This window comes from Podarcis melisellensis (assembly GCF_964234715.1).
Source record: "Podarcis melisellensis genome assembly, chromosome: 12".
Taxonomy (NCBI): Eukaryota; Metazoa; Chordata; class Lepidosauria; order Squamata; family Lacertidae; genus Podarcis; species Podarcis melisellensis.
Window position 1 is genome coordinate 50,520,390 of NC_138544.1, and position 27,865 is coordinate 50,548,254.

General features: G+C 43.5%; 1 protein-coding gene across 6 annotated transcripts in view; it reads left to right on the plus strand.

Moving 5' to 3' along the window:
- The window catches only part of XYLB (xylulokinase), a 112,439-nt gene extending 84,574 nt beyond the window's left edge, over positions 1-27,865 (plus strand). Inside the window, exons 16-20 of one of the 6 annotated variants that reach the window (XM_081882471.1) lie at positions 4,279-4,337; positions 5,349-5,436; positions 7,769-7,863; positions 13,788-13,878; positions 27,264-27,362. In XM_081882471.1, the coding sequence (XP_081738597.1) occupies positions 4,279-4,337; positions 5,349-5,436; positions 7,769-7,863; positions 13,788-13,865 (320 nt within the window). In that variant the 3' untranslated portion in view covers positions 13,866-13,878; positions 27,264-27,362. Of the gene's footprint in view, positions 1-4,278; positions 4,338-5,348; positions 5,437-7,748; positions 7,864-13,787; positions 13,879-26,607; positions 27,239-27,263 lie in introns of those variants that run through there. The other 5 variants (XM_081882470.1, XM_081882475.1, XM_081882472.1 and 2 more) reach the window with 5 other exon arrangements.

Here is a 27,865-nt window from a genome sequence, read left to right on the forward strand (position 1 = left end):
CTGCTTGGTTGGCCACTGGGGACATTAGCCAGCTTCCTGGGAGATCCTGACCGGCTTTTGCATAAGAAGTCCATGTGAGGCTTCTGGTTTATGACTTCATGTTAATCTTTGTTTGACTACCCCTCTGATGTTTCGCTTACCCTCTGATACACTTACCAGACTTACTTGATTGCCTTCCTGCTCATGCTTGGGGATTCAGGACCATTCCTGAAGAATGTCTCAAGTTCTAGTCAAGGCTTGTTTCCCCCCTGAAAGTTTATAGGACTTTATTTTACAAGCAGTGTCAGATGTCCTTGGGTTGATTTTATGTGAATTCTGCGCTCACATTATGGAGGATCCAGAGGCTGTCCAGCCCCATAAGCCACTGTTTTCAGAAGGGGACATAATCAATGCTATTCTTCCAGGAAAAGAGGTGCCGGAACTCACCATGAACACCTCCCTTGAAGTTCTCTTATAATGGCAATGGTGCCCACCTGAGAGGTGCCACAACTGAGTTTTGGTGAATTCTGGTTGGGGGAAAAAGCCCTGGACATAATGTATCTAAAAATGGAGTGAGTCAGGGATTGGGATTTGTAGATTTCATATAGGAGCCCCCAAAGAAAGCATTATGTGGATTTGCTTTGGACTTCATTTCTAGGAACTAACTCTGGTCCATAGCTGTGGAGCTAAGTCCATGAATGATCCCATCCCCCACTGCATAGTGGGCTAAATGAACCTTAGGTCGACCCAGCATGGCAATTGCAGCTGATCAATTTCATTGGAAGACCGCTAAGGTCTGGTATTATGGGAAAGGGGGTAAGAGTTCTTTCCACACCAAGCATAATTTTAGAAGGTTCTATTAAGCATCCCTTCAATTTTGTGTTGTGGGGAACCCAAATAAAATCTTCCAGTGCTCTAGTCTTTCTTTGTATGGAAAGTGCTCTGATTTCTTGATCATTTTTGTAGCCTTTTTTGGTAACTTTTCCAGCTTTGATTTCTTCTTCTTCTTTTATTTAAGAATTTCCCAAAATTTCAGTACATACAAATTTTAGTAATCTTTATCTATCTAATACATCTGGACTTGCCCCCAATGGTTTCGCAATTCCTCCTTGTTATGCAGCTGCGTATCCTCTTTAACCACCCTCTTTCACTCCACTTAATATCCTAATTACTGCTGCTCACAGTTCAGATCCTATTTGTAAATTTATCTGACTGTTACACCTCTTCAAGTACTCTACAAATGGTTTCCACTCCTTCCTTAGCAGTGTCTCCTCTTGATTCCTAATTTTTGTTGTCTTACTCTCCAACTCCACATATTCTATCAGTTTATTTTGCCACTCCTCTTTAGTTGGGATTTCACGGTCTTTCCACCTTTGTGCATAGATTACTCTTGCTGCTGTTGTCACATTCAGAAAGAGATTAAGTGCCTTCTTATGGATATTGGAGTTTGTTATTCCTAAGAGGAAGAGCTCTGTTTTGGCGGGAAAACTGTCATCATTATAATCTTTTTTACTTCTCCATAGATCATTTCCCAGTATCATTTGGCTTTTTTTGCATGTCTACCACATCAAAGGGACGCGGGTAGCGCTGTGGGTTAAACCACAGAGCCTAGGACTTGCCGATCAGAAGGTCGGCGGTTCGAATCCCCGCAACGGGGTGAGCTCCTGTTGCTCGGTCCCTGCTCCTGCCAACCTAGCAGTTCAAAAGCATGTCAAAGTGCAGGTAGATAAATAGGTACCGCTCCAGCGGGAAGGTAAACGGCATTTCCGTGCGCTGCTCTGGTTTCACCAGAAGTGGCTTAGTCATGCTGGCCACATGACCCGGAAGCTGTACGCCGGCTCCCTTGGCCAATAAAGCGAGATGAGCGCCGCAACCACAGAGGTGGCCACGACTGGACCTAATAGTCAGGGGTCCCTTTACCCTTTACCTTACCACATCATAGCTGTAAAAAAAAAGTGGACATGCAGCTTTGATTTCTTCTTTTGAGAGGAGAAAGCAATGATTTCTGGAGTGCCAATGAAATAAGAATGTATTCTGAGGATTATTCCCCAGCATTCCTTGAAATATCTCAAAGAACTGTGGGGTGCACTTTTTCTAAAAGAAGGCAATGCGGCTGTTTCAGGTGCCTTGCTTTTAGTAAACCACTTTAGTTTGAGTAAGGGGTCTATATTTTTTGTTAAATATGTAATAAATTGTTGGACTAGCCTTGTCTTACTTAAGGAGAATCAGACCCACAACTGCACATTTGTTTTCTTGCGGTGTCAACTTGCCGGTCCCTTGTTTGTGGCATATAAAAAAGCCTAACCACAAGGCTTTGAGAATTTTTGTTGGGTGTGTGTTTGTGTTTTCTTCTTGCCTTTTCCCTCCAAGCCTAGTGGTCTTAGCAGTTATTTTTCACTGGTTTTCAGTGACATGTTTCTGAAAGTATTGGCAGGGCTCTGTCACTGTGCACAGGTATAATTGAAACTTGTTTTCTCCAAGGAATCACTCAGCTGTGTGGTTTATTTGTTTACTGACATTGACAGAGATCTTAATGGCTTTTTAAACCCAATTTGTGCATCGCTGAATATCCTCCAAAGAGGAAGATCTGATTAAATTTATCGGTGGAATGAAGTCTCCTCTCTGCAGAGCTGTTGGCTGCATTGTGAAAGTCCGCACCCAAGTGAAGCATTCTGGGCTCAGAAACCCCATGCAGGCAGCTCTTTGTCCTACCAACCTGTTTGTCTAACAAAGATGATGCAAAGTTTCAGGGAGATTCTCTTGTCTTGCCGTTGGTTTCTATGCCTCCTTGAGTTCCTTGTTCCCTTCTTCTTAGCTAATGATTCATGTCTGGACCAAATTTCATTAATATATTGCTGGGGTTTGCCAAAATTTAATTGATGTCTCATTTGTGGACATTGTAAAAGGATGTTTTCAGGAATTTTATTGACTTTGCTGCTTACCTTCCAATTAACATTTGCGTGATGAAAACTCAGACTGAGGCAGACATTTTAAAAATAGCTTCAGTATAAAGTTATTTCCATGGCCGCACAGTATTGTTAACCATTCTTTCCATGGTGAATGTGGCATTCACCCTGTAGCAGGAATGATGTGGAGAGCCTGTTCTACACCTCCAACTCCTGGTGGAACGCTCTGTCACAAGAGACCAGGGCCCTGCGGAATCTGACATCTTGCCACAGGCAGTGGCGTAGCGTGGGTTGTCAGCACCCGGGGCAAGGCAAGTAATTTGCGCCCCCTAACCCGTGGATTTGCACCCCCTAACCCTAACCCCCAGATGTTGCGGCCGGTGCGGCCGGCCCCCCCTGCACCCCCCACGCTATGCCACTGGCCACAGGGCCTGCAAGATGGAGCTGTTCCGCCAGGCCTTTGGCCGGGGTCCAGTCTGGCTCCCCCTCTCTCCTTATAAGAACTTGCATGAAAGTGGCCCCCCAACTTTTCTCACAGGCTCATATAAGATCAGTATAAACAGTTAGGCCTGGTGAGCATTTAAGGTCCCCATCCCTAATTTGTGGGTTGCCATCTGATTAGAGTTACAGATAGGTAGCCGTGTTGGTCTGCCATAGTCAAAACAAAAAAATTCCTTCCAGTAGCACCTTAAAGACCAACTAAGTTAGTTCTTGGTATGAGCTTTCGTGTGCATGCACACTTCTTCAGATACACTGAAGAAGTGTATCTGAAGAAGTGTGCATGCACACGAAAGCTCATACCAAGAACTAACTTAGTTGGTCTTTAAGGTGCATCTGAGTTCACTTTGATTCTGATTTGATTTCAGGATGTTTTTTAATTGGTTGCTTGATTTTATGGTAATATGTTATATATTTGATGTTAGCTGCTCTGAGCTCAGTTTTGGCCGGGGAGGGCTGGGTATAAATAAAATCTATTATTATTATTATTATTACTTAGGATATTTCCAGGTGACCTTTTTATTGATACCTCCTCCTCCCAGTCTTCTCCTGGTTTTCCTTCTGACCACTCATCGCCCTCCTCCTCCAATCCCCGGGCTCTGAGGCATCTTCCCTTGGGAGTTCCCACCCCTCTTCTACATCCAGCCAGCCCATGACATGTACAGAACAGGGCAGTGGACCTCCTCTTGTGAAATGATCCAGATCCAGTTTTACAACATGCTGCTGTGAATGGACAACTTTGCGCAATCAAAGAACTATGTGAATCAGCTTTCTATCACTGATCCCAGAACCCAAACTGTGCAATTTAGGCTAGCATAACCAAACACTCATCATAGTATAAATGGGGACACATTATATACTTGTGTTAATTTGTTTTCTCCTTTTCGGTTTGCAGTGCCTACGACAAGAATCCTGGCTACTGGAGGGGCATCCCATAATAAAGCAATTTTACAAGTAAGTTGGGCTTACTGCATTTGGGATACCAAACCTTTGAGCTATTGGGCCAGCAGGGGACTGATCTCAAGCAGAAGTTAGGGCCAAACAAATATTATTTTTTTACAAGTCCAGACACAGATGCAATTGGAGGAATGATTGTTTTGGCCCTTAGCCAACAGTGCGAAACAGCAGAGAAACAGGTGTAGGTAGGCAGGGCTGGGTCAGCCTGTAGACCTAGGAATGTTCCCATTGAATGCTCTCACAGAAAATCAATATTGTTTAAATCAGGGGTCAGCAACCTTTTTTCAGCCGTGGGCTGGTCCACCATCCCTCAGACCATGTGGGCCAGACTATATATTTTTTTTTGGGGGGGGGAATGAACGAATTCCTATGCCCCACAAATAACCCAGAGATGCATTTTGAATAAAAGGACACATTCTGCTCATGTAAAAACACCAGGCAGGCCCCACAAATAACCCAGAGATGCATTTTAAATAGAAGGGCACATTCTACTCATGTAAAAACACCCTGATTCCAGGACCGTCCGTGGGCCAGATTTAGAAGGCGATTGGGCCCTGGGCCTTAGGTTGCCTACCTATGGTTTAAACAATGGTCTGAGCACAACCTGGAGATTAACTACCTGCATGTTAGAGATTCACGACTGTTTTTTGCTATTAGAAATGAAACATAGGGGGTCATTGGAAATGTGAGGAGCACTGAAGGTTGGCACATGCGCCAGGAAGGTTACCCAGAATGGGATGCAGCCTTCAGGGCTGAAAAAGGTTCCATACCCCTGCTTTATTATTTTGAGGCAACACTCAAAAAAGCCACAGAAACTTCCTTTGTCATGTGGCCTTCCACATTCAGTGCCCGGGAACTTCAGTGACTAGTTATCCAAACCTGATTATCAGTACAAGGTCCCGTCTTGAAACAAATGCCTCTCTGTAAGTCTCGGCAATGGAAACAAAACCGCCTACTGTCTCTCTTTCCCACAGTCTGGTTGTAACAGATGCTTTTTATGCTTCTCAGGTCTTGTCTGATGTGTTCAGTGCTCCAGTTTACACTATTGACACTGCTAATTCAGCCTGTTTAGGATCTGCTTACAGAGCAATCCATGGTAAGTCAACCAAAGAGTCCTCTAAGCAGCATGAACAGGATTCAAAAACTTTGTTTGCAGTTGCTGCCTCCCATGCTTGTCACAGGCCAATCCTCAGCTTAAATTTATGTCCTTACTTGCTCTTTTCACAAGGCTCTCTTGAGTCACGCTATTTAACGTGCTGTGTAGGAATAGGAGAAGAGCTCTATTAGATCAGACTAAAGTCCTGCCTAGTCTAGCATCCTGTTTCCAACAATGGCCAGCTAGATGCCTTGGGGAGCTACAAGCAGGGCATGAAAGCACCTTCCCTGCTTATTGTCCCCCAGCTACTGATATTCACTTACCTACTGCCTTTGGGCAGGGACGCAGGTGGTGCTGTGGGTTAAACCACAGAGCCTAGGACTTGCCGATCAGAAGGTTGGCGGTTCGAATCCCCGCGACGGGGTGAGCTCCTGTTGCTCAGTCCCTGCTCCTGCCAACCTAGCAGTTCGAAGGCATGTCAAAGTGCAAGTAGATAAATAGGTACCACTCTGGCGGGAAGGTAAATGGTGTTTCCGTGCGCTGCTCTGGTTCACCAGAAGTGCTTAGTCCTGCTGGCCACATGACCTGGAAGCTGTACGCTGGCTCCCTTGGCCAATAAAGCGAGATGAGCGCCACAACCCCAGAGTCGGCCACGACTGAACCTAATGGTCAGGAGTCCCTTTACCTTACTGGTTCCCTTGTTCCGTCAAGTGCAAGGATCTGCACAGCGGAACTCTCACACACCTCTGCTTGTGCAGGCCCTGCACTCTCCATAGATCTGTGCCAGAGGTTTGGTGGAACCCCTAGAACAGATTTAGTTGGGGGGGGGGGGAGTTCCACTGAGCAAATGGAAATCCTCGTGCTGATGGAATGGGGAACTTAGTGCTACGTTGGATTCCATCCTCTGAATTTAGAAGATCTAATTAACTGCCATGTGGCTAACAGCCACTGGCAGACCTCTCCTCCAAGAACAAATATACCCCCATTTTATAAGGCCGTTTGGACTTTTCTCCCCTCTACTCAGGGCAAGATGGTTCCTAAATAGTCATATGGAGCCTGTTGGGTAAGGGAGGTGCCACTTCAGTTGGAACCAGGAGGAGCTGGATGGTAGGCGGCTCACCAGGTTGTTCTGTTTTTCTCTGTGTCTGCCCACTAGCCGCTACAGTATACTTGACAAAACCTCCAACTTCTGTAATATGCCCCAGTCTTAGAAGCACAAGAGGTAATATGATGCAAGGCAAAAGCATGCAGTTTGTTAAATGTGCATGACTTGCTGGAAGTGTAGTCTGTGGCATGGAGGAGCGGGGGTCAGTGCAGGAGGGAAACACGAAGTCCTGCCCGTATAGTGGTGGAACCAAGATTGAATAAACAATAAGTATAAAATTTTGAGAGCCAACTTAGACACTCATGTGCTGTTCAAGTTCACATGATGTGTTTACTCTTCCCAGGAGGAAGGTTCCTAGACCACTTTGTAAATAATAGCATTCTTACAAAGCCTGTGTGGTGTGGTGGCCTGTGTGGTAAGTGAGTTTTGCAGGAGATAGTCCACTTTCTCTTTCAGGTCACAAATGAACTACATGGGTGTGAGTAAAACACACACAAAAACAGAGTCTTGAGACACCTTAAAGCAGTGGTGGCCAAACTTGGCCCTCCAGCTGTTTTGGGACTACAACTCCCACCATCCCTAGCTAACAGGACCAGTGGTCAGGGATGATGGGAATTGTAGTCCCAAAACAACTGGAGGGCCAAGTTTGTCCATCACTGCCTTAAAGTCTATTACAGCATGCACCCAAACATTTGCCATGAAGAATCTGAATCTGTTAATCCTAAAGAGCCAAAAGACTCTTTGTGGGTGTGTTTGCTTTAACAGACCAGCGCAGGTATGTGTGGACAGACAAGCTAGCAAAAATATTGGTAAAGCTAAGATAATATTTCCCCCCCCCTTGCCTCCAAATTTCTTCCTTTTTGTAGCTAACTCTTCCTTTTCTAAGTCATGCTTTGTCCTTGAATTTATTACTTCTCCATATTTTCCCATCTATTTGCTGCTTTATTGGCGTTCCTCAATGATTACTGATACTGTTGAACTTGCAACTCTGTGGCTAGCTTTGCCCTCTATGGGACAAATTGAATGACTGACATAAACTCAATCTCCGAGACCCTGCTTGCCCAGGCCCAAGTGCATTGGAATGTAAGATCTTTACCCTTTATCCTTCACTTCTGAATGCTGACCTGACCAAGGAAGATCAATGCAATGTATTAATTTGCCAAGGAGCCCAGGCACATCCCTCATCTTGTTTCTGCTCATTGATCAGGTCTGTGATCCTCATTGCAGGACTCGTGGCAGAGACAAGCGTGTCCTTGACTGATGTTGTGAAATTAGCACCAGAGCCCAGATTAGTTGCTACTCCGACAGCTGGCATGGCTCAGGTGAGGTGGCTTCAGGCAATTTTATTGGTTGGCTTCCCCCTCCCCCTTTTTTTGTTTCTTTCTGCTTTAAAAATAGATTGGCTGATAATTAAAATGTTTATAGAGGGGAGAGAACTTATTACGGGAAGAATTGCTTTTTTCGGATGTACTGCAAATCAGTATTATAGGGTGAATCTGGGCTAGTCATTTTTAAATCTCCTTTGTTTAAGGAATATGTTCGGGGTTGAGTGTTTGCCTTGGAATCACCAGAGTTCCCTGGGAAGGGGGAATGACCAGTTGTAAGTGTATTGTATGAATGGCAAACTTCTACCTTCAGGCACCGTATTTTTCGCTTTATAAGACGCACCAGACCACAAGACGCACCTAGTTTTTGGAGGAGGAAAACAAGGAAAAAAATATTCTGAATCTCAGAAGCCAGAACAGCAAAAGGGATCGCTGCGCAGTGAAAGCAGCAATCCCTTTTGCTCTTCTGGCTTCTGGGATAGCTTCTGTGTTTACTGCGCAGAAAGAGACACTTTGACACTTTTAAAGAGACACTGGCATGGTGGCCTGTGTGGTAAGTGAGTTTTGCAGGAGATAGTCCACTTTCTCTTTCAGGTCACAAATGAACTACATGGGTGTGAGTAAAACACACACAATAACATGCATTTGCCATGCAGAATCTGAATCTGTTAATCCTAAAGTGCCAAAAGACTCTTTGTGGGAGTGTTTGCTTTAAAAGGAATGAGGAAAGGCACTGGAACTGATGCCATCTCTCTGTTTTCCAACACAGCCCAATCCTCCAATCCCCTTGCAGTCAGATAGGTATTTCTGGTATCAAACGGAGCATGTCCATTTTTTGAGCAGCAGCCAATGCCAGGCATTGATGACTTGTGCCATAGAGAAGCAGGGATGGAGCAATTTGCCCTATATACATCATGGCCTTACCATCCCAGAGGCAGATCTTAATTTAAGTAAGAAACTAAGCGTTGAAAACAAACCAATACGGGTTTGCTGCTGGCAGATTCACCCCTGTATAATGAATAGAGCATCTTACTCTATGTCCTAAGCTCATTATGCTGAGCTCTTCCCTGCCAGAAGTAGCCAATAATGTGGATTTAGGGGGCAGATAAATGCACAGGACACAGGGTAAGTTGTACTATACATTACAGAGAAGTGCAGAATTGCCATTCTTGGTACAGACCCATGCTTTCTCATAGCATGTAGTTTTCTCCTTTTCCTGTTTTTTCCTGTGGGTTTGGGGGGCCTTGATGTCCTCAGACCAAATCTTACTAAAAATGCATTCTCCCTGGCCCCCCAACACTTCCCTTCCCATTTTAGAAATCTATACAATTCTGCTTGTTGACAGCATGGCTTCCTGTGTGAGCTTCATGGCTGCAAAACCACAAAGCCAGAGGGCCTGTCAGTAATATAGTGTGCTAGCATGAAAAGTGCAGGAGAAGTTCATAATCTGATGAGGCAGTTTGGTTCTGTTTTTAACAGGGCTGCTTCTCTCTGTCCATCTGATTTCATTCTGTCGAGTTTAGCAGCTTTCACTTAAGTGATGGTTCTTTTTATAAACTTCAAAGTCAACCTGAGGTTAAGCGCTGTCTTCCTGGGGAATTCTCTGCAAAGCAAGCTGCCTAACCTCATGTGAAGTTGTCTTGATCACAACCCTATGTTTTCTTTTTTTGGAGGGTATGGAATTTGTATCTTTGCCATGTGAAGAAACGCAAGCAACAGTTTTAAAAAAGCCACACACACGTGGATGGGCATGCGCACAAACAAAACCCTTCGCAGGGGATTAAGTATGTGTCTCCCTACCCACATTCACAGATGCATGTAAATCAAATGATTACTCAATGCTGTTGAGTGAGCAAGCTGACTCCATTGAAAAGTGCTTTCTGTTGTGCAGATATGGGCTCCTGGTTTGAAGCCTTGAACTTGGCTGAGGCATGGATTCCCGTTTTTTCCTTCAGCAGCACCAAGATCGCTTGTCAAAATAGAGGAGGGCAAGCCATTCACATTGGGGTGCCAGCACCAGAGAGCTCAATCCTCTTTGTCCTGTGCATCAGAACTCCAAATTGCCAGTCCTATAGCATGGCCTGCTATCCAAGGTCTGCTGGACTCCTATAGTCTTAGCAACTAGAAAGAAGCCACTCTTCACTTTCAGGATGCCTGCCTCCATGCAGCCTGCTTTGTCTGCTCTAGGAACTTGGTGTCTGTCTAGCGGCTGTTGGCACACACCAGTCTGGTACCTCAATCACACATACAGTGGTACCTCAGGTTAAGTACTTAATTCGTTCCGGAGGTCTGTTCTTAACCTGAAACCGTTCTTAACCTGAGGCACCACTTTAGCTAATGGGGCCTCCTGCTGCTGCTACGCTGCCGGAGCACAATTTCTGTTCTCATCCTGAAGCAAAGTTCTTAACCTGAAGCACTATTTCTGGGTTAGCAGAGTCTGTAACCTGAAGCGTATGTAACCTGAAGCGTATGTAACCCGAGGTAGCACTGTATACCGTATTTTTCGCTCTATAAGATGCACCAGACCACAAGACACAACCAGTTTTTGGAGGAGGAAAACAAGAAAAAAAAAATTCTGAATCTCAGAAGCCAGAACAGCAAGAGGGATTGCTGCGCAGGGAAAGCAGCAATCCCTCTTGCTGTTCTGGCTTCTGGATAACTGTGCAGCTTGCATTCGCTCCATAAGACGCACACACATTTCCCCTTACTTTTTAGGATCGAAAAATTGAGTCTTATAGAGCAAAAAGTACAGTAAGTCACCGCGCAATACTACAGACATCAAATCATGAACATCCACGTGTGACAAGCTCTCTTCACACCAAGTTGTTTCACATAAAGCCAATATATAGATGGGTGATGTCTTGAAGACATTGTGGACCCAGACGTTCACATACATCAAATGTAAATATACACCCAAGGTTTATTTCAGCACTGAAGTTGCTCCAAGAAATGCAGGCTAGCATTGTGCTGTTCGCCCAGTGAAGCTGCCTTGCCTCTTTTCACTTGCCAAACCAGCTCACAGACTGCTTTTTAAAATCCCCAGCGTTAGCAAAAACAAATAAATGACAACACAGGTATTAGACAATCCTGAAGCAAAAGAGAAAGAGAAAACAATTACACCCATGAGTAGATATCAAGACTAATTTTACGAATGCTCCGTTGCGTTGCCCCCCCACCTACATTTTAATAATAGGAGTGAGTGCAACGAAACTGAAGCACGCTGCCCTGTATCCCTTCTTGGAGACGGCGACGACATGCCTCATTGCACGGAAAACCTTGCTTCTTGTACCTCCTGACAGATTTGCAAGTCATGTTCCACTGAGCCACTGAATAGGAAACAATGCAAGTGGGGTTGTGTGGGCTGGTTATGTTCTGGGTTTTCAAAAGGGAAATGGATTAATAATTCTTGGGTAGTGTCAGTGTGCTCTCATGTGTGAAGTTTTTGAGTTGATTCTGGTTTCAAGTCCATCTAGTGTGTGTGTGTGTGTGTGTGTGTGTGTGTGTAAGAGAGAGAGAGAGAGAGAGAGAGAGAGAGAGAGAGAGAGAGAGAATGGTCTGCAGGGTCTCCCATTGCCTCTGTTGAAATACCAGTAACTTTTGGCTTCTCTCCAAATTTTTCCATCCCTGCTGTTCACTACTAGATCTCTGTAACTAAGAATTAATGCATGAGCTTGCTTCCTTCCTACCCTTTCCCAATCAGAGGCTAAAGAGAAGGATAAAAATGTGAATGCTAATAATAATAATAATTTAGATTGTAAAGAGGGCATGTGTTTTCATTTTATGATTATTTTTACAGCATCTAGATTCTATTTAAAATTATATGGTAGAAGGCAAGGGAGAGTAGACAGAGAGAGAGAGAGAGAGAGAGAAGTGAGAGTTCTTTTTCCATTAAACTTATTTTATTACAGTGCTAGCTTATGCTGCAGTTCTTGTTTTGTAACTGAGGCTTGAGGCCCGTTGCTCAGATTTCGCTTTAGCTTATGCTACAATTCGCTCAGTATTAGCCTTGGAGTTGGCTTCTGGTTCTTGGGTGGTGAAAAATCAGGGTGCCCCCCCAAAAAAGTCTTATTTTCTGGTATTCACCTGTTTAATTGCCAAACAAAGGAATACCTTAGAAAATGATAGCAGAAGATGAACAGGTTCACACAGGAGAAAGTGGTAAGTACCTGGTTTGCATACAGTTTGGAACAGCATTCCTCAATCTGGTGGCCATCAGATATTGTTGGACTACAACTCCCATGAGCCTTAGGCAGCATGGCCAATAGTCAGGGATAATGGGAGTTGCAGTCTAGCAACCTCTGGTGGGGGAAGGCTGACTCAGAGCTTAGTAGGCTAAACCAGCACACTGAATTGTGTCTCCAAGCAAACTGGGAGCCAGGTTGAGGAACCATTGTTGGCATAGGAACAGAGGCTTTCAGCCTTTTGGGGCCTGTGGGCATATTTGGAAATGTAAGAAACTGTTTTGGATACCACAAAGTACCCATTTCACAGAGTAAAAACTAGCAATGCTCAGACAACCATTCCAAACAAAACAGCTACCCTCTAAAAGCAAAGAAAAACCAACAAAAAAGCATACACCCCTGCAAAAAGACAGGCATCCCTCTCCCAACCAACCCAAAAGAGAAAGAGAGAGAGAGAGAGCAGGGGCCTTGGTGGGTGCCAAGGGTTTTGGCTGAGGGTGCTGTGGTTCCCCTGGGTGCCATATTGGGCAATCTAGACATCGAACAAAACCAGCCATGTAGACTTTAACAAAACAGGAGATTCATCTAATAACATGGAGGTGTCTGTCTTTGCGGTCTGGACGTTTGGCAAATGCCCTCATTTATCATGATGATGTTGCGGTGTTGGAAAGCTGGCCTGGAGCAACTGATTCTGTCTTCAAATCAGTGGACAAATGAATAGGCTGTTAAAAGAGCCATCTAATGGTAATTAATTTTTGCTCATTATCCATCCAGGGTGGATTTGAATGACCAGCTGAGCCCATCAAGTTCTTTGTGTCTTGTTTCAGTAAACCTATTGAGGCTTCTCCCCCAACCCTCATTTGATAATAAAAAGGAGAAGAGGTAGAAGAGAAGATTTGAAAACATTTCTTTTAGAAAAGGAAGATTAATCCGAAGCAGTAGGCATGACTGAAATAACTGGGAAGATTTTATAACACTAAGTATATGCTAACAGACAGTAAGAATCCATTATTACGGCATTAAAATGCAGCACTAGTTTAGCAATCTATTAAAACCGGAGATGCTTGGCTTGTTGGTTAATTAAGCCAAAAGGCACAAGAATGGAGTACGATTATCTCGGAAGATAATCACAGCGCTGGTGTTTTTACAAGCCACATGCCCTGCAAAACGGCCTAACAATGTTAAGGCACATGACACTTGCTTCAAGGCCTCTCGCTGTTTTTGTGCATATGCATGGAAGTTGTTAATACAAAATGTTTGTGATTACCTTCCAAAGCCTCCAACTTGCTGCACACCTCTCTTATATACTGTATACTCCTAGCCTGATGCTGAGACCATGTGGTACCCAAATTACATGCATGTGCTTGCAGCCTTTTAAATGTGCATAACCGAACAGAAGGCTGTAACACTGACTCCTGTGATTGGCAGCGCTTCAGCCCCTAGACCAGCCTTGGCCAACCTAGTTTCCGCCGCATGTTTTGAACTACACCTCCCATCAGCCTGTGCTGGCTGGGACTGATGGGAATTGTAGTCTAAACCACCTGGGATACCAGGTTTGAAAAAGGTTGCCCTAGATTATACATCCCTGAAGCAATCCACCCAGCTGTGGAGTGTGCATTTCGGACACCCCTTTGTCCCTTTGTTTAACTTAAGGAAAGAGGACCGTATGGCACACAACCGTGTTGAGTGAATTTACCTTCATTTGAAGCTTCCTTCAAATGTTGGTTTTGCTTCCTCGAGGGACTTTCAGCCATGTCCAAGGAGGAGGAGCCATCAGAGCGAGAAAGGCTTCCATCTAATGAGCTTATTACCAGCTGAATGAGGTTTCACAGTATGTGGGGTGGTTCCATTTGTTGGGTGAAATGTCATGTTAATACAGTGGTACCTCAGTTCTCGAACAAAATCCGAAATCTGAAACATCCGAAAACCAAGGCGCGGCTTCCCATTGGTTGCAAGAGCTTCTTGCACTCAGCAGAAGCTGTGCTGCATGTTTGGGTTCCGAAAAACATTCAAAAATGGAAGCATTCTGGGTTTTCAGCGTTTGGGAACTGAAATGTACGACAACGGAGCTGTTTGGGAACCAAGGTTCTAGACACATAAAAAAAAAAAATGTTTCAGGAAAATGCGTTGTAAACCTCATAATGGGAAATCGCGTTGGTGAAAACAGGAACTCTACAGCGTCATCTGGTGTCATAGTGTTATAACGCATTTAAAATTATTTTTCTTTAGTAATATAACTGAGTCCTATGTCAATTCCCTTGCTGAGGTCACTCGCAGAACTGGGCAAATAGCTTGAGAGAACCTTTGCTCTAGGTGGACTCGCTGTTTTAAAACAATCACTGTCTGTTGGTATTGATTTCTTATGGATTATTATTTTGTTTTATGGTGGTTTGTGGATTTTATTGCTTTTGGTTGCTGCTTCGCAGGCCTTTATTTTTCTTTTGCAGTGAATGCAAGTAACTGAAATCTCATTGAGGGTCAGGGCAAAGAGAGGAAAACTGTCTTTGTTTGCTCTTCTCTTTCATCCTCCACACATCCATGCCCTGATCCAGCCCCTTACGTGGAACCAAACTTCCATGGGTATCATCAGTTGCTGGTTCAGGGGCTGCATACATAACCCAAATGTCTGTGAAGTGACGCCTTGGTTTGTCCATGCTGCTTTGTTTCCAGTGGGATGTGCATTTGGATTGTCACAGAAGTAATAAAACTGAAAACTGAAATGTGTGAGAGCAAGGCTGAGCAAGCGAAGGTTGGAATGTGAAGGTCATGCTTTTTAAGAGAACCACGAAAGAAGGACAGAAGGACATGCGTTCAGGAGGTTTTGCTAAAACTGTTAGTTTACGGTCTTCGAATAAAAACATCTTGAAGGTCCCAGGCCACAGAGAAGTTAGGCTGGCCTCAACGAGAGCCAGGGCTTTTTCGGCTGTGGCTCCGATCTGGTGGAACACTCTGTCACAAGAGATCAGGGCCCTGCGGGACTTGACATCTTTCCGCAGGGCCTGCAAGACAGAGCTGTTCCACCAGGCCTTTGGCAAGGGCACAGCCTGACTCCCTCCCTTGGCAATCTTCGCGGAGCTCTGGCCCAATGGCTGCCAGTGGCTTGAGTTAATTAATTTTATAATGAATGATTTTAGAGTGTTGTTTATGCTGTACTTTTGTACTGTTTTATTGTTGTTAGCCGCCCTGAGCCCGGCTAAGGCTGGGGAGGGCGGGATATAAATAAAATTTATTATATTATTAAAACTGTTAAGGACAGTTCCTTGTGATTAAACCAGTGGAAGCTAGTAGAAGGAAGTACTGGCATATACAGTGGTACCTTGGGTTAAGTACTTAATTCGTTCTGGAGGTCCATACTTAACCTGAAACTGTTCTGAACCTGAAGCACCACTTTAGCTAATGGGGCCTCCTGCTGCCACCGCGCTGCCGGAGCACGATTTCTGTTCTTATCCTGAAGCAAAGTTCTTAACCTGAAGCACTATTTCTGGGTTAGCGGAGTCTGTAACCTGAGGTACCACTGTATGGGCATAACTGCCCCTTTGCTTCCATGTGCTTTTTTCATATTTGGTGTGTCACCATTCAGCTGCATGCTGTTGGAGGTTGTGTTGCCTTGGCCTTGCAATTCCCAAATAAACATCCTGGTTAACGGACAGTTGGAGTCTGGATCTTATTGGCCATCCTGGAAGAACCCACAGGATATATTGGGTATTGAACCCCAAAATTTTCCCAATGAGATGAGCCTGGATGTGTATCCCACTGAAAGCAAAGTAGAGACAGCATCTTCACTCAGATGTGCATTCAACTTAACCTCCCATTCCTAATATCTTGCTCCACGAAGTGATAGCTTACTTCCACATTATGGGGTGCGGGGGTGGGGGATATTTGTTTGGTGTGCAGATCTACCTAATTTGTCTTCCTGAACCAATAAATTAATAAATCCCCATGAATGGAAAGTGGAGAAAAACTGAAATTCACAGATCTATCCATTCCTATTCCTCCTTCAGATCCCAACCGCTTGATGGAGAAAACTGCCTGCACCCTCTATGCACTGGGGAGCCACAGTGGAGACTTGTAATGTATCTCCCACTTGCTTCAGATGCAGTTAAGGACAGGTAGCAAGTGGAACTAATTTACCCACTGGTAGCTGCCACGTATGCAGAAGTCTGCTGAGTGCATCGCTACACGCAGCAAGATCAGGCTTCTCAGGGTGGCCTGTATAATTACTTTTTGTAAAATATCACTCCTTGTGATGCATTAGATTTTGCTGCTGTAACGACGAGGGAATTTATGTTCCTAAGGGTCCTTTTTAACGCATCGTTGAGTGTTCTTTATTTCCTTTGGACATCAATTACAAAAAATAAATCCATTTAATTGCCTAAGGCTATATACTCCAGAAATCTCTTAGAAGGAGATTTCCAAAATAAGGTCAATAGAATGCAGCTACCTGAAATGCGAAGGAATTAGACTTCACATTTTCAGCTGCTGCGGGTAGGTAAGGGTTCGGATTATTAACCTTTGATTTTATTGTCATGAATTTTTATTCCTGTATTTCTAGCCACACCCTTCATCGATTAACAACCCCAAGGTGGATTGCATTTAAAATCCTCAGAAACATAAAAGTCCAGTTCATAAGACAACAGAATCAGATAAACTATAAAGATTAAGAGAAGCATACCATTTAAGAATGCACACAGTCTCGTCACATTAAACTCTTGCAAAACCCCGGGCAAAGAGAAGTTAGCAACTGGTGCTGAAAGAAAGTCAGGACCATTCATACTTCAGAAGGAAAGGCATTCCATACAAGAGATGCCAACACAGAGAAGACCCTGCTTGTCTTTCGTGGGCATGAAAGCTTATGCCATGATACATTTGTTAAGTCTTTAAAGGTACCATGAGATTTGGGTTTCCTGCAATTGATGTAATGACTTGGGATTAAACTGTCCAGGCAACTTCTCTCACCACACAGATACTGGTCAAGGTACAAGTGGGCTCTGTGAGTTGAAACTTGGCAACTAGGGTATAACATCTCGTTGGTTGTTTATTTGATTAGATTAATTGGATTAAAAACATTTTGATTGATTGAAAGAGCAACTCCAGTTAACCATGCAAGAGTCTTAAAAAGAAATAATTGGTATACAACATTGTATATAATCTACTTAATTTTATTTATTATTTCATAAAATTTATGCATCGCTTGATTGTAAAAAACAACAACCTCAAAGCCATTTACAAAAAAGATAAAACAGTAAGGTAAGGTATAATAAGTATAATTATTGTACTTACATGCAAGTCCCACTATCCAAACACTTGCTGTTTGAAAAGTCAGTTATCAAAACACAAGAGATTAGTACCCAGGCCTTGCTATGCACACTGCAGATTCCGATATCCAAACAGCCAGACCTGTGTGTAATATTGTAAACAAATAAGCAGTCTTAAACAAGCCTTACTTCTTTGTGTTTTGCTGGTCCACGGCAGCCATTTTGCCCAAAACAATGGGGGGGGGATAGAATCATAGAATTGTAGAGTTGTTAGGGATCCCGAGGGTAATCTAGTCCAATGCCCTGTGGTGCAGGAATCTCAACTAAATCCTACATGAGAAATGGCCATCTAACCTCTACTTATAAACCTCTAAGGAAGGAACATCCCCCCTTTTTTTTTAAAGATATTTATTAAAGTTTCAAAGATTATATAAAAACAAAACAAGACAACAATACAAACAAACAAAAACAAAAACAAGTATAATTTCAATCCCTTATTTTCTTGTAACTTATTTCCCCGACTTCCTCGTACCTCCCCTTTCTGTATTCCAATTTCTAATTATTAATTCAGCAAATCCTCTCCCTTATTTTTCATTTAATTTTTAGCCTTTCTTTTCTTTTTACTTAACCATTACAGCTGTAAACCACATAATTTCTAAACCAACGTCATTCTAACATTCATTAATTTTGCAATGTTTCTTAAGATAGTCCTTAAATTTCTTCCAATCTTCTTCCGCCGTCTCTCTCCCCTGGTCTCGGATTCTGCCAGTCATTTCTGCCAGTCCAATACAGTCTATCACCTTCATCTGCCATTCTTCCAAGGTGGGTACATCCCCTCAATTTCTTCATCCAAGTCTTTTATAAAGATGTTGAACAACAACGGGCTGAGGACAGAACCCTGTGGCTCCCCACTTGTTACTTTTCCCCAAGATGATGAGGAACCACTAGTGGAGAGCTTTATTTCCTACTTTGTTTGCCTTTTGCAAGATTTCAGAGGGTTTTCCTGGGTTTCCCCCTGTCAAAATTACATGGTTAGGAACGCATTAGAAATTTCCCCATAGAAATAATTGGAAATAATTGACTTGTTATGTGAACAATTTTCTGAGAACAGATTGCGGTCCCTAGCGAGACCTGCAAGAATTTCTCCACTTGCTGCAAAGTGCAGGTGGCTGTCTGTATCAGGTACCCACAGAGTTAAAGTGGACCAGTGGCTACAGCACCACGGAGAGCTCCAAGTGAGCTGGCGAAGAATTGAGGCTTAGAAGTCTCTACTCCCAGCCTATCCTTCCCAGGCTCCAGCGCCTCCTTGGGCCTGAAGACTGTGGCTCTTAAAGGGCCTGTTCACTGGTCTAAAGTGCTGGAGGAACTGGACATGGAGTAAGGGTTAATTTCCTTCATGGGCACCAATCGTCCCATGGATGAGATAAGCCACAGGTGCAAGGTCAGCCAAGCCAGTTGCTATGGTAACGGCCCAGGGCTGACTGTATAAGTGATTAAGGCATGTCAGCTCAGTAGTCAGTCAGTGAATCTTGAGAAGGGAGTCGAAGTCTGTGTTACATCTTGAAAACGGAGCAACAGAGATACTCAGTGTGTGGATATATCTGTATCTGCAAAATCCTACAAGCTGTACAGAGACGCGGGTGGCGCTATGGTTTAAATCACTGAGCCTCTTGGGCTTGCTGATCAGAAGGTCAGCGGTTTGAATCCATGCAACGGGATGAGCTCCCGTTGCTCTGTCTCAGCTCCTGCCAACCTAGCCATTCGAAAGCAAGCCAGTGCAAGTAGATAAACAGGTACCGCTGTGGCGGGAAGGTAAATGGTGTTTCCGTGCGCCCTGTTTTCCATCACAGTGTTCTGTTGTGTCAGAAGTAGTTTAGTCATGCTGGCCACATGACCTGGAAAGCTGTGTGTGGACAAGCACTGGCTCCCTCGGCCTGAAGCGAGATGAGCCCCATACCCCATAGTCACCTTTGACTGGACTTAACCGTCCAGGGATCCTTTACCTTTATAAGCTGTATGCACAGATCAACATCAGGAACAATTTCTGAAACCTAATCTTCTAAGGCGATAAACTATTTTGGACCCTATGTGGTGGCTAGAACTGGGGGCAACCTCTGCTGTTTGGGTATCTCACGTCAGATTCCCAACATGAAGATGAGCACATCTTTGCCTTTCTGTGGCTCCTGCCTTGTACCCTGCTGGTGCCACTGGGCAGATGAGTCTGTATTGAGGGCAGCATCTGTGAGGCCTAGGAGGCCTAGGATGCTACAGCATCCCCAGCCTTGACTGGCTCCTCCTCAGCTGAGCTCAAGGCTGGAGCCATGACAATTTTGTTGTTGTTGTTTAGTTGTTTAGTCGTGTCCGACTCTTCGTGACCCCATGGACCAGAGCACGCCAGGCACTCCTGTCTTTGGAGCCATGACAATAGCTGGCGCCATTTTGAAAGAGGCATTCTTTCTTCTCTCCACACATGAGAGGGGATACCTTTTCTCAGATGGTGCCCCTGCAACAAGTGCAGATTTCATGTAGACACAAAGTATGCCATTTCTTTCATCCACATGAGCTTATATGCAGACTTAATTGATAAGGAGTCAATTGGTTAAAAACCCATGAAATTAATCAACCAAGATTTCTTCAGATCAGGCTGCAGCAATTCTGGCAACCCTAACCAGCCTTGATTGTTTAATGGGAATGATTCCAGAAGGAGGAAAGCCAGCTTTCAAATTACACAGCCTCTTCTTCAGACAGTGTGCCGCATTTTAAGAGTCCAAGATGGGTTGCAAAAGTTTCTTTATTTTATATCCCATATTTACAGTAACAGAGAGGCCCAAGGAGGTGAATTTCACAGAAAATTAATAGAAACAAAGAAAGAAGGATCGGTTTAATTTTCCCTCCACGTTCACATGGGTATAAAACAACAGCCAAACATCAGTTATTCATGCTAATGGCTGGGAGACCCATTGCAGCAGATGCTGGAATTTTGCAAATTAGCAAGTTAAGCATTCAAGTCCAATAAAACAGTCAAAAGCACTGTAGCCTTAAATGTAGCCGTTCGTTTCTTTTGACACTTTTAATTTAGAGCAATGTGTTCACCACTATGCTCTGGAACACGCCTGTATATAAAGGTAGTATGGTTTCTTTCCCCTCTCTCTTTTAATTTGTAAAAACAATAATAATATTCTTCACGCTGGGAAAGGAATACGGCGCTTGCTATCTCAGTAGCACAGCCGCTTTCAGCCAATACAGGGCCGTGCTATTAAATCTCAGTTGGCACAAAGCAAGCAGGCTTTATCAGGGTTGCAGATAATCAAAGTGAGAATTAGTGAGGCTTGACTATAGATATTTCAGTAAATAAAAGAGCTATTTTTGCCTGACATATTGATGCCCCTAATACAGCCATAAGTGCTTGTTCGGTAGTTTACTTGCTCCAACATATATATTCAAGGAAAACAAGATGCTGCTGATGTGCTATGAAGATGCAGCAGTAATTCCTTTCCTGGTTCAGGCCAGAGGTTTGCAACCCTTACCTCCCCCCCCTTTTTTTTGCCAAGCACCCTCAATCCTCTGAGGCTCAAGTTCCACATGAGTCTACCTCTAAACTTTTCTCTATCCTTGAGGACAGGAAATAAACCCACCACCTTGCTTGGGTGTGCATGTTTAGTTACACCAAGATGCTCATTAGCGCTGTACAGAAACTAGACTGGGTGGGTTCTTGCCATAATGGCTTTGAAACAAATAGACATGAAAGGAAAGGGAAGAGTGATGAGGAGGGAAGAGGACAACCAACAAATCTGTTGGTTGTTCTCTTCCCTCCTCATCCCTTATTCCTTTTCTATCATGTCTACTTGTTCCATAATTCACATGAAACTCACATAATAGCCAGGTGGAGAAATGGGCACTGGTGGAGACAAGGCTAGGAGGGGGATGAACCAGGTGGCACTTGGTCTTGGCCTAGATGAAGAGTGGGGAACTTCAGGCCCAAGGATTGAATGGAGCCCTTGAAATTCTCCCCAGGCCACACCACTCACTGGTCCTCCACCCCCCCCCCGTGTTTTTGCCTGACTGGAATGTGTCCTTTCTCCCCAGTCATTTTTCTTGTTTTCCATTTAAATATAAGAGCAGCCTAGACAGCATCTTAAAAAGCAGAGACATCACCTTGCCAACAAAGGTCCATATAGTTAAAGCTATGGTTTTCCCAGTAGTGATGTATGGAAGTGAGAGCTGGACCATAAAGAAGGCTGATTGCCGAAGAATTGATGCTTTTGAATTATGGTGCTGGAGGAGACTCTTGAGAGTCCCATGGACTGCAAGAAGATCAAACCTATCCTATTCTTCAGGAAATCTGCCCTGAGTGCTCACTGGAAGGACAGATCCTGAAGCTGAGGCTCCAATACTTTGGCCACCTCATGAGAAGAGAAGACTCCCTGGAAAAGACCCTGATGTTGGGAAAGATGGAGGGCACAAGGAGAAGGGGACGACAGAGGACAAGATGGTTGGACAGTGTTCTCGAAGCTACCAGCATGAGTCTGACCAAACTGTGGGAGGCAGTGGAAGACAGAAGTGCCTAGCGTGTTCTGGTCCATGGGGTCACGAAGAGTTGGACACGACTAAACGACAATAAGAGCAGCATATAACTACAGCAACTTGTCCAGTGGTACATTCTTATTAAGTTCCATCCACAGTACATAGCACAGAAGCACTATGTTTATTTATGTATTATCAGTTCAAGTAGCCTCTCCACAGAGATTATTGTGTTATGGGTGGAATAAAAGTACCTTCTGTCTCTATTTATAAAGGCAAAGAAAGGAAGCCAAGTCTCACCAAAAGTGTCTATCCTTGAACTGCCTTTAATTACCCTTCTGTGGTGAGATAGAGCCACATTCCAAATCTTATTTAACCAGATTTCAATGGGATTGTTTCCAACTTTGGACTATTGCTAATTGTGGATAACAGGGAATGGGTCCTTGAGCTCTGACACTGCCCCTTGCTTGCCCCAAATGGAGAAGAGAGATGGATGTCAGCAATGCTTTTCTTCTAGAAAAAAAGAGGTGCTGTACTCACCATGAAGTTGTTACAGCAAGTGCCATACTTTTAACCGGTGCTTTTCTTCTTGAAAAAATGTGCTGGTACTGTGTACCCCTGAGTACCCTCAGAAAAAAGCACTGATAACATCCCTCATATGGGGAGAAGACAAGAGCAAAGCCGTAATATTCACCAAAGCAGCTCTAATTTGTGAACCCCTGATGACTCGGATGTCAGCTCATCCTCAGTGCTGCCGGAGTTTCTTTGAAGTCCTTTGGAGTCACTGTTCTCACTCTGATGGGCACCCAGGCAGCAACGAGAATATAAACTAGGGTATTGTGCAAAGCTAAAATTTGTTGCTCCACTCACTTTTGCCCCTGACTCCACCCTCTACTGGCCTGCAACCCTTGGCAGGTTCTCCAGAAGGGAATGCCATGCTAATGAAAGGTTTCCCCTATCCCTGACCCACTTGGTGGAGGAGTATCTCTTTCTTGCCTGCCCTCTAATGTAACTATGCAGAGTGACTATGGACATCTCTCCTTTCCCCATAACTAGCAGAGTTTTTAGGGGGTTTTGAATGTTTTATGTAGTTTTTATGTAGTTTTTCAATTTCATTGTTCCGCAAGGGACAATGACAATGAAGATATTGTATCGTATCGTATCGTACCAAAGCCCACCCCCACCAGTGTGAAATTATGAGGATATACTTTATTTGCATAATTTACGCAGCTTTTCTTGCTGTTGAATTCAGGCTACCTGGGCAATGGGTTGTTTGTTTTTTAAAACCACAGTGTGCCTCAAACTGGCCACAACAGTTTTACAAATCGCAGGACCAGGTGGGTGAGAAAGGAGCTGCAGGCCTATGTGCTTCAGAAACTCTTACTTTTGACATGACAGACATACTTTTTCACCAAACGTTCCCCAATTGCTTGTGCTCAGCCCTGGTCATGTGGTTAGCAAGAAATCCTTTTGTGATTTTAAGATTTATCCCTGAAGTAAGTGGCTGATGCACACTAGAATGATATTAAAGTGAAGCACCCTTTTCTGGCCACCACCACAATCTCCATAGAAACCGGCTGAGTATATCATTAAAATGTAGCTGTTAAAGAGCCATTTTATAGCCTTTTTAAATGCATGGAATACGTTACAATCCATATCATCTGTCCCTACAAAAGCCCAGCCAGTTAGTCTCCATTTTATAGCAAAGGGCCTGCAGCTGAGACATTACAGCTTGGTAGACGGAGGCTACCCATGCAAACTTGTAGTTGAACTTGCAGTCAAACATGAGTCCTAGTTGGCGCATGAAGGGGTTAAGACAATAGAGCTTGATTCCTAGACTCAGCTGGGTCACACCCCCTCTTCTTTTATGAGAAATCACTTAAAACCTCCTCTTCCTGTTCCTTCCCTCTTCTCACCATGTAATCACCCAGGATGGATGTGTCTGAAATTGCTGCAGGTTTAGACCACATGTTGGAAACTATATTGTGTATTTTGCACCCAGGAGTAATCTAGCTGTGTTCTCCTTGCTGCTGTATGGGACAATGAATCAGACCCTTGGATTTAGTAAGTAAAGCATTTTAAACGTACTTAACAGTATGTGGTCTGTTCATTGCAAGAGGGGTAAATAGAAACAGAGGAACGCTGTTTGCAAGCAGACTAAATGGGGTAAAAGGCTTAACAGCCTGCATTCCTAACGCTTCCCTGTGCTGCTTGACTTTGTGACTCTGCTACTGGGGACTCTCTCCTGCTGGAGAGACTGTTAAAATCCAGACACCCAGCTGATACTTTTATTATTCACCCCAAACACATGGGTCACAGGGATCGTATATTTTTCCTCCTTCAGAACTGAGATTACAAGGGAAGCCCAGTGCTTGATCCACTGGCTTATGCAGAAACCTTAGGCTGCTTCCGCTGTGAGTTTTCAGAGTTGGAATCTGCGGTTTCTCAAGGCAGCCTTTTCACACCTGAAGTTTTCTCTGCCTGCTTGGCAAAGGCCAGGCAGATTTTGCAGTCTGAGCTCTCATTAGGCTTTTCCCAAATAAGTTTAAATCAGTCTCTAGTTTCCTGTGTTTCTGCTGTGATGGCTGGTGTTAGGTCGCTTTGCCCACAATGTTGTCAGCTGGAGAAAAAGGTTGCTTGCTAATCAGTTTTTTGGGAGATTGTGTTACCTTGGACCGTGATGCAAAAGTTTTTGCAGGTTGCAAAATGCATCTTTTCTCCATGTTTCCCAGCCCTGAAATTCCAGGGGTTTAAGGTCAAGGAGTGGAGCTATGGATATGTTATCATTGCAGATAGACATACGTCAGGTTGTTGATCTTCAAGGAGATTTCCTCAAACCTTGTCAATCTCAAGGCTACCTGTGTCAGTTCTCGCCCCCCTCAGAAACATAAAGGGTGAGATGTTTGGTGAAGAATCTTAAAATGCTGTTTTAAATGTGCATTCTCTACTTGACCTTCTTCGTCATGTTCTGTTTTGAAATTTTTTAAGATAACGTTTTTTTGTTCCCTGTTAATTATGATGCAAAGATATACTTTGTATTTGACTTTCATCGGTAATGTTTGATTCTGGATTGTTTTGTTTGATGTTTTAGCGTAGGCTGTAAACTGCTGTCAGTTTTCCCCCCTTAAAAATATATAGTGGTCTAGGAATGAAATGAATAATAATAATAATAATAATTAATAAGTTGTTCCAGGTTTGTTTCTGTGGAAAATGAGACACTTTTCTCCTCAGAACAGACAGCAAAATTAGGCAATCTGGGCAGATACGTGAGAGCAGTCTTCTAGTTGAGGAGTTTCCCCCTCTTTTCCCAGAAGGTGCTGGAATTTGAGGATCAGATTGTTTAGAAAGCTGACTCTCCCCTCCAAGGTCTGAAAGGTCAGGGGAGCATTTCCAAGGGCAGGGACAAAAAAGTTCATTGGCTTTTCCCGAGGGACACAGTCAAATAAATTAGTAGATACAAATTCCCTCAGGACTTTTTTCATGCGTTTGCAAAAGGTCCCCTCTACCCACCCAGAAGACCTTGTAATACATATATGTGGAAGCACTTAAAAGGGCAGCTTGCTCTCCTAAATAGCTACACTTTAAAACAGATAAATAAAATAATCGCCTCAGGAGTCCATGAGGAATTTTAAGGGTTCCCCTAGAAAAGGAGTCTGAGGTAGCCTGGTGGATGAAACTGAAAGATGGACTTGACTTTTATTCAAATTTCACGAGGCTTCAGCTGTAGCCTTCGAAAACGCATTATTCCTTCTCTTTTATAAAGGTTTTCAGTTCATTGGCTTAAGGAACTCCTAGTATACACACCTTCAGTGGACCTTAGTTTTTCGGTACAATATGTGTAACTTGACTAAGGCCTGCACATGGTAGTAGATAAAAGCTCAGGTGTTATTCTCTGGGGGTTTTTTTCCTGTCTGGAACTTGGCAGTTCGATATTAAATGAAGTGTATGCTTTAAATACTAGATAAATGTTCTTTATTCCTTTCTTTGACATATATTCCCTCTGGAGAGTTCTGAGCCTGTTTTTTTTAATAGAATCAAGGACAAGAAGATGCTTCTTTCTATATTGGCTTACTAAGAGGAGGAAAAGTCTCCAAGCCCTTCTCGTCGTAGGTTTACCTTCTTAAACACCAGTTTAAGAGCCTGTTCCCTGAAGCTGCCAACTTACTGGATTGTTTTACTACTTGTGATAACATTAGAAAGGAGGGTTTTCAGACCTCGTGATGTGGGTTTCATTCATGTAAAGTGGTGCTTGGGAGAAACCCTTTGTTTATCCAAAGATAAACTCCTGTTTTTCCTCCCACTGTTCACAGGCAGTAGTTTTGTCCTCCCCCCCCCCCAATCCGGCCCTTTATCTTCTCAGGAATAAAAATGGCATACGCTAGATGTGAGAAGAGACCTGCAATATTAGCTACACTGGGTTTTGGAGTTTTAAAAATCTCATATTTTGTTTTTTTTGGCTCTCCTTTGGAGGAGCTCTCTATTTATTGTTTTAGTTTCCATTTCCTGTGTGTATCATTGACTCGGAGGCACTGAGCAACCGGCCATCATGGGGACTTTGCAGCATATGTGAAGCAGCTCCTTTGAGCATCCACAAAGCAATTCGAACTCTGTGTGTTTTCTTCCTGTGACACAGCGTCTGTTAGGATGGTTCTGCAAAAGATTCTGCAGCAGTAGAGTGGAGCCTAGGGACTCCCTGCTCTGATTTATCCCACATGTTAGGTGTGCCCTCCAGCATCATCTGGCAAAAACATAAATTTCTCTCACTGTTGAATTTCTGTTTGAAGATGATGATGGAGGACATTCTGCCTCCTTCCTCAGCTGCCAGCCATAACCCACCCAGGGACCTCATGGTAAAGGGGCAGCTAAGAAATCCTTCTCATGATTTCTAAGCTTACTCGAGAGTCTCTGGTGGGGAAGGTAGAGAAGACTTAACCCTTGCAAGACTACTTCTTCTACATGCTTGGCAATTTTCTTTTTCTTTAACCATGCTTTCTAGCAGTTTTCCTTTGAAAAGATTTTAAACTAAATGGCCTGTAATATCCTGGATCCCCTTCTAAAAACTGATGTTGTATTAGCCACTTTCCAGTCCTCAGGTATGGCGGCTGTCAAGTTACATATTTTTGTTAGAAGCTCATCAATTTCACATTTGAGTTGCTTAAGAAAGTCTCATGTGGATATCATCTGGACCTGGTCATTTGCTCGTATTAAATTTGCCAGTAAGTCCTAGAATTTAATCTCTCATTGCTACTGTTTACCTCAGTTTCACTACCGTTTGCCACAGAGCCTGGATGTGTGAACGCACAGGTCACTCAAAGAATAGTAGTTGCACATAAACAGCCCTGGACTTTTGTACTAGATTGATTTCTTTGGTTATGAGGCTAAAAGACTAAAATATTTTTAATGGCTCCCTTTAAAATGTAATCTTTCTCTTTTGTTTTAGGTTTACCAGCCTTTGCTTAAACGATATAAGGAACTTGAGCAGCAGTTACTGAATAGGCCAAAGGAACATCATATGAGAGAACCAAAAAAATCAGTCTAAAAACCTTCTTTAAACAGAAAAAGCAAAAGCAAGCCTGCTGCTTCACCTTGAAAGCCTGAAGTCCGGGACTCTGAGAATACCTGCACTTTTTTCAAAGTTTGTAGCTTCGGACAAACATTTGGGCAGTGCTAAATGAAAACTGATGGCTTACTCTACCAGTTAGTTACCATGTTTTTACCCAAAAAGAACCTGGAAATCTGATTTAATTTTTGTAAGAGATCACTGGAGATTTTTGTATTCACATGTCCTTTTCAAAGAATTCAATTCTGTGGGCTAAAGTAACCCTGTATTGTAGCTATACCCTCATTAACCAGCTTGGAGCTGGGTAGACGTTTCCCAGGTTACGATGCTGGGTTGTAAAGTCCTGCACAGCTTCATGTAGTCTTTCCATTCTATATCCCCTTTTCCAACACAAATAAAAAAGGAGAAATGACTTAAATTCTTTGAAAATTTGAATTGCATATGTAAAATAAATGCAAACAATAAATTTGATTTGCACCATT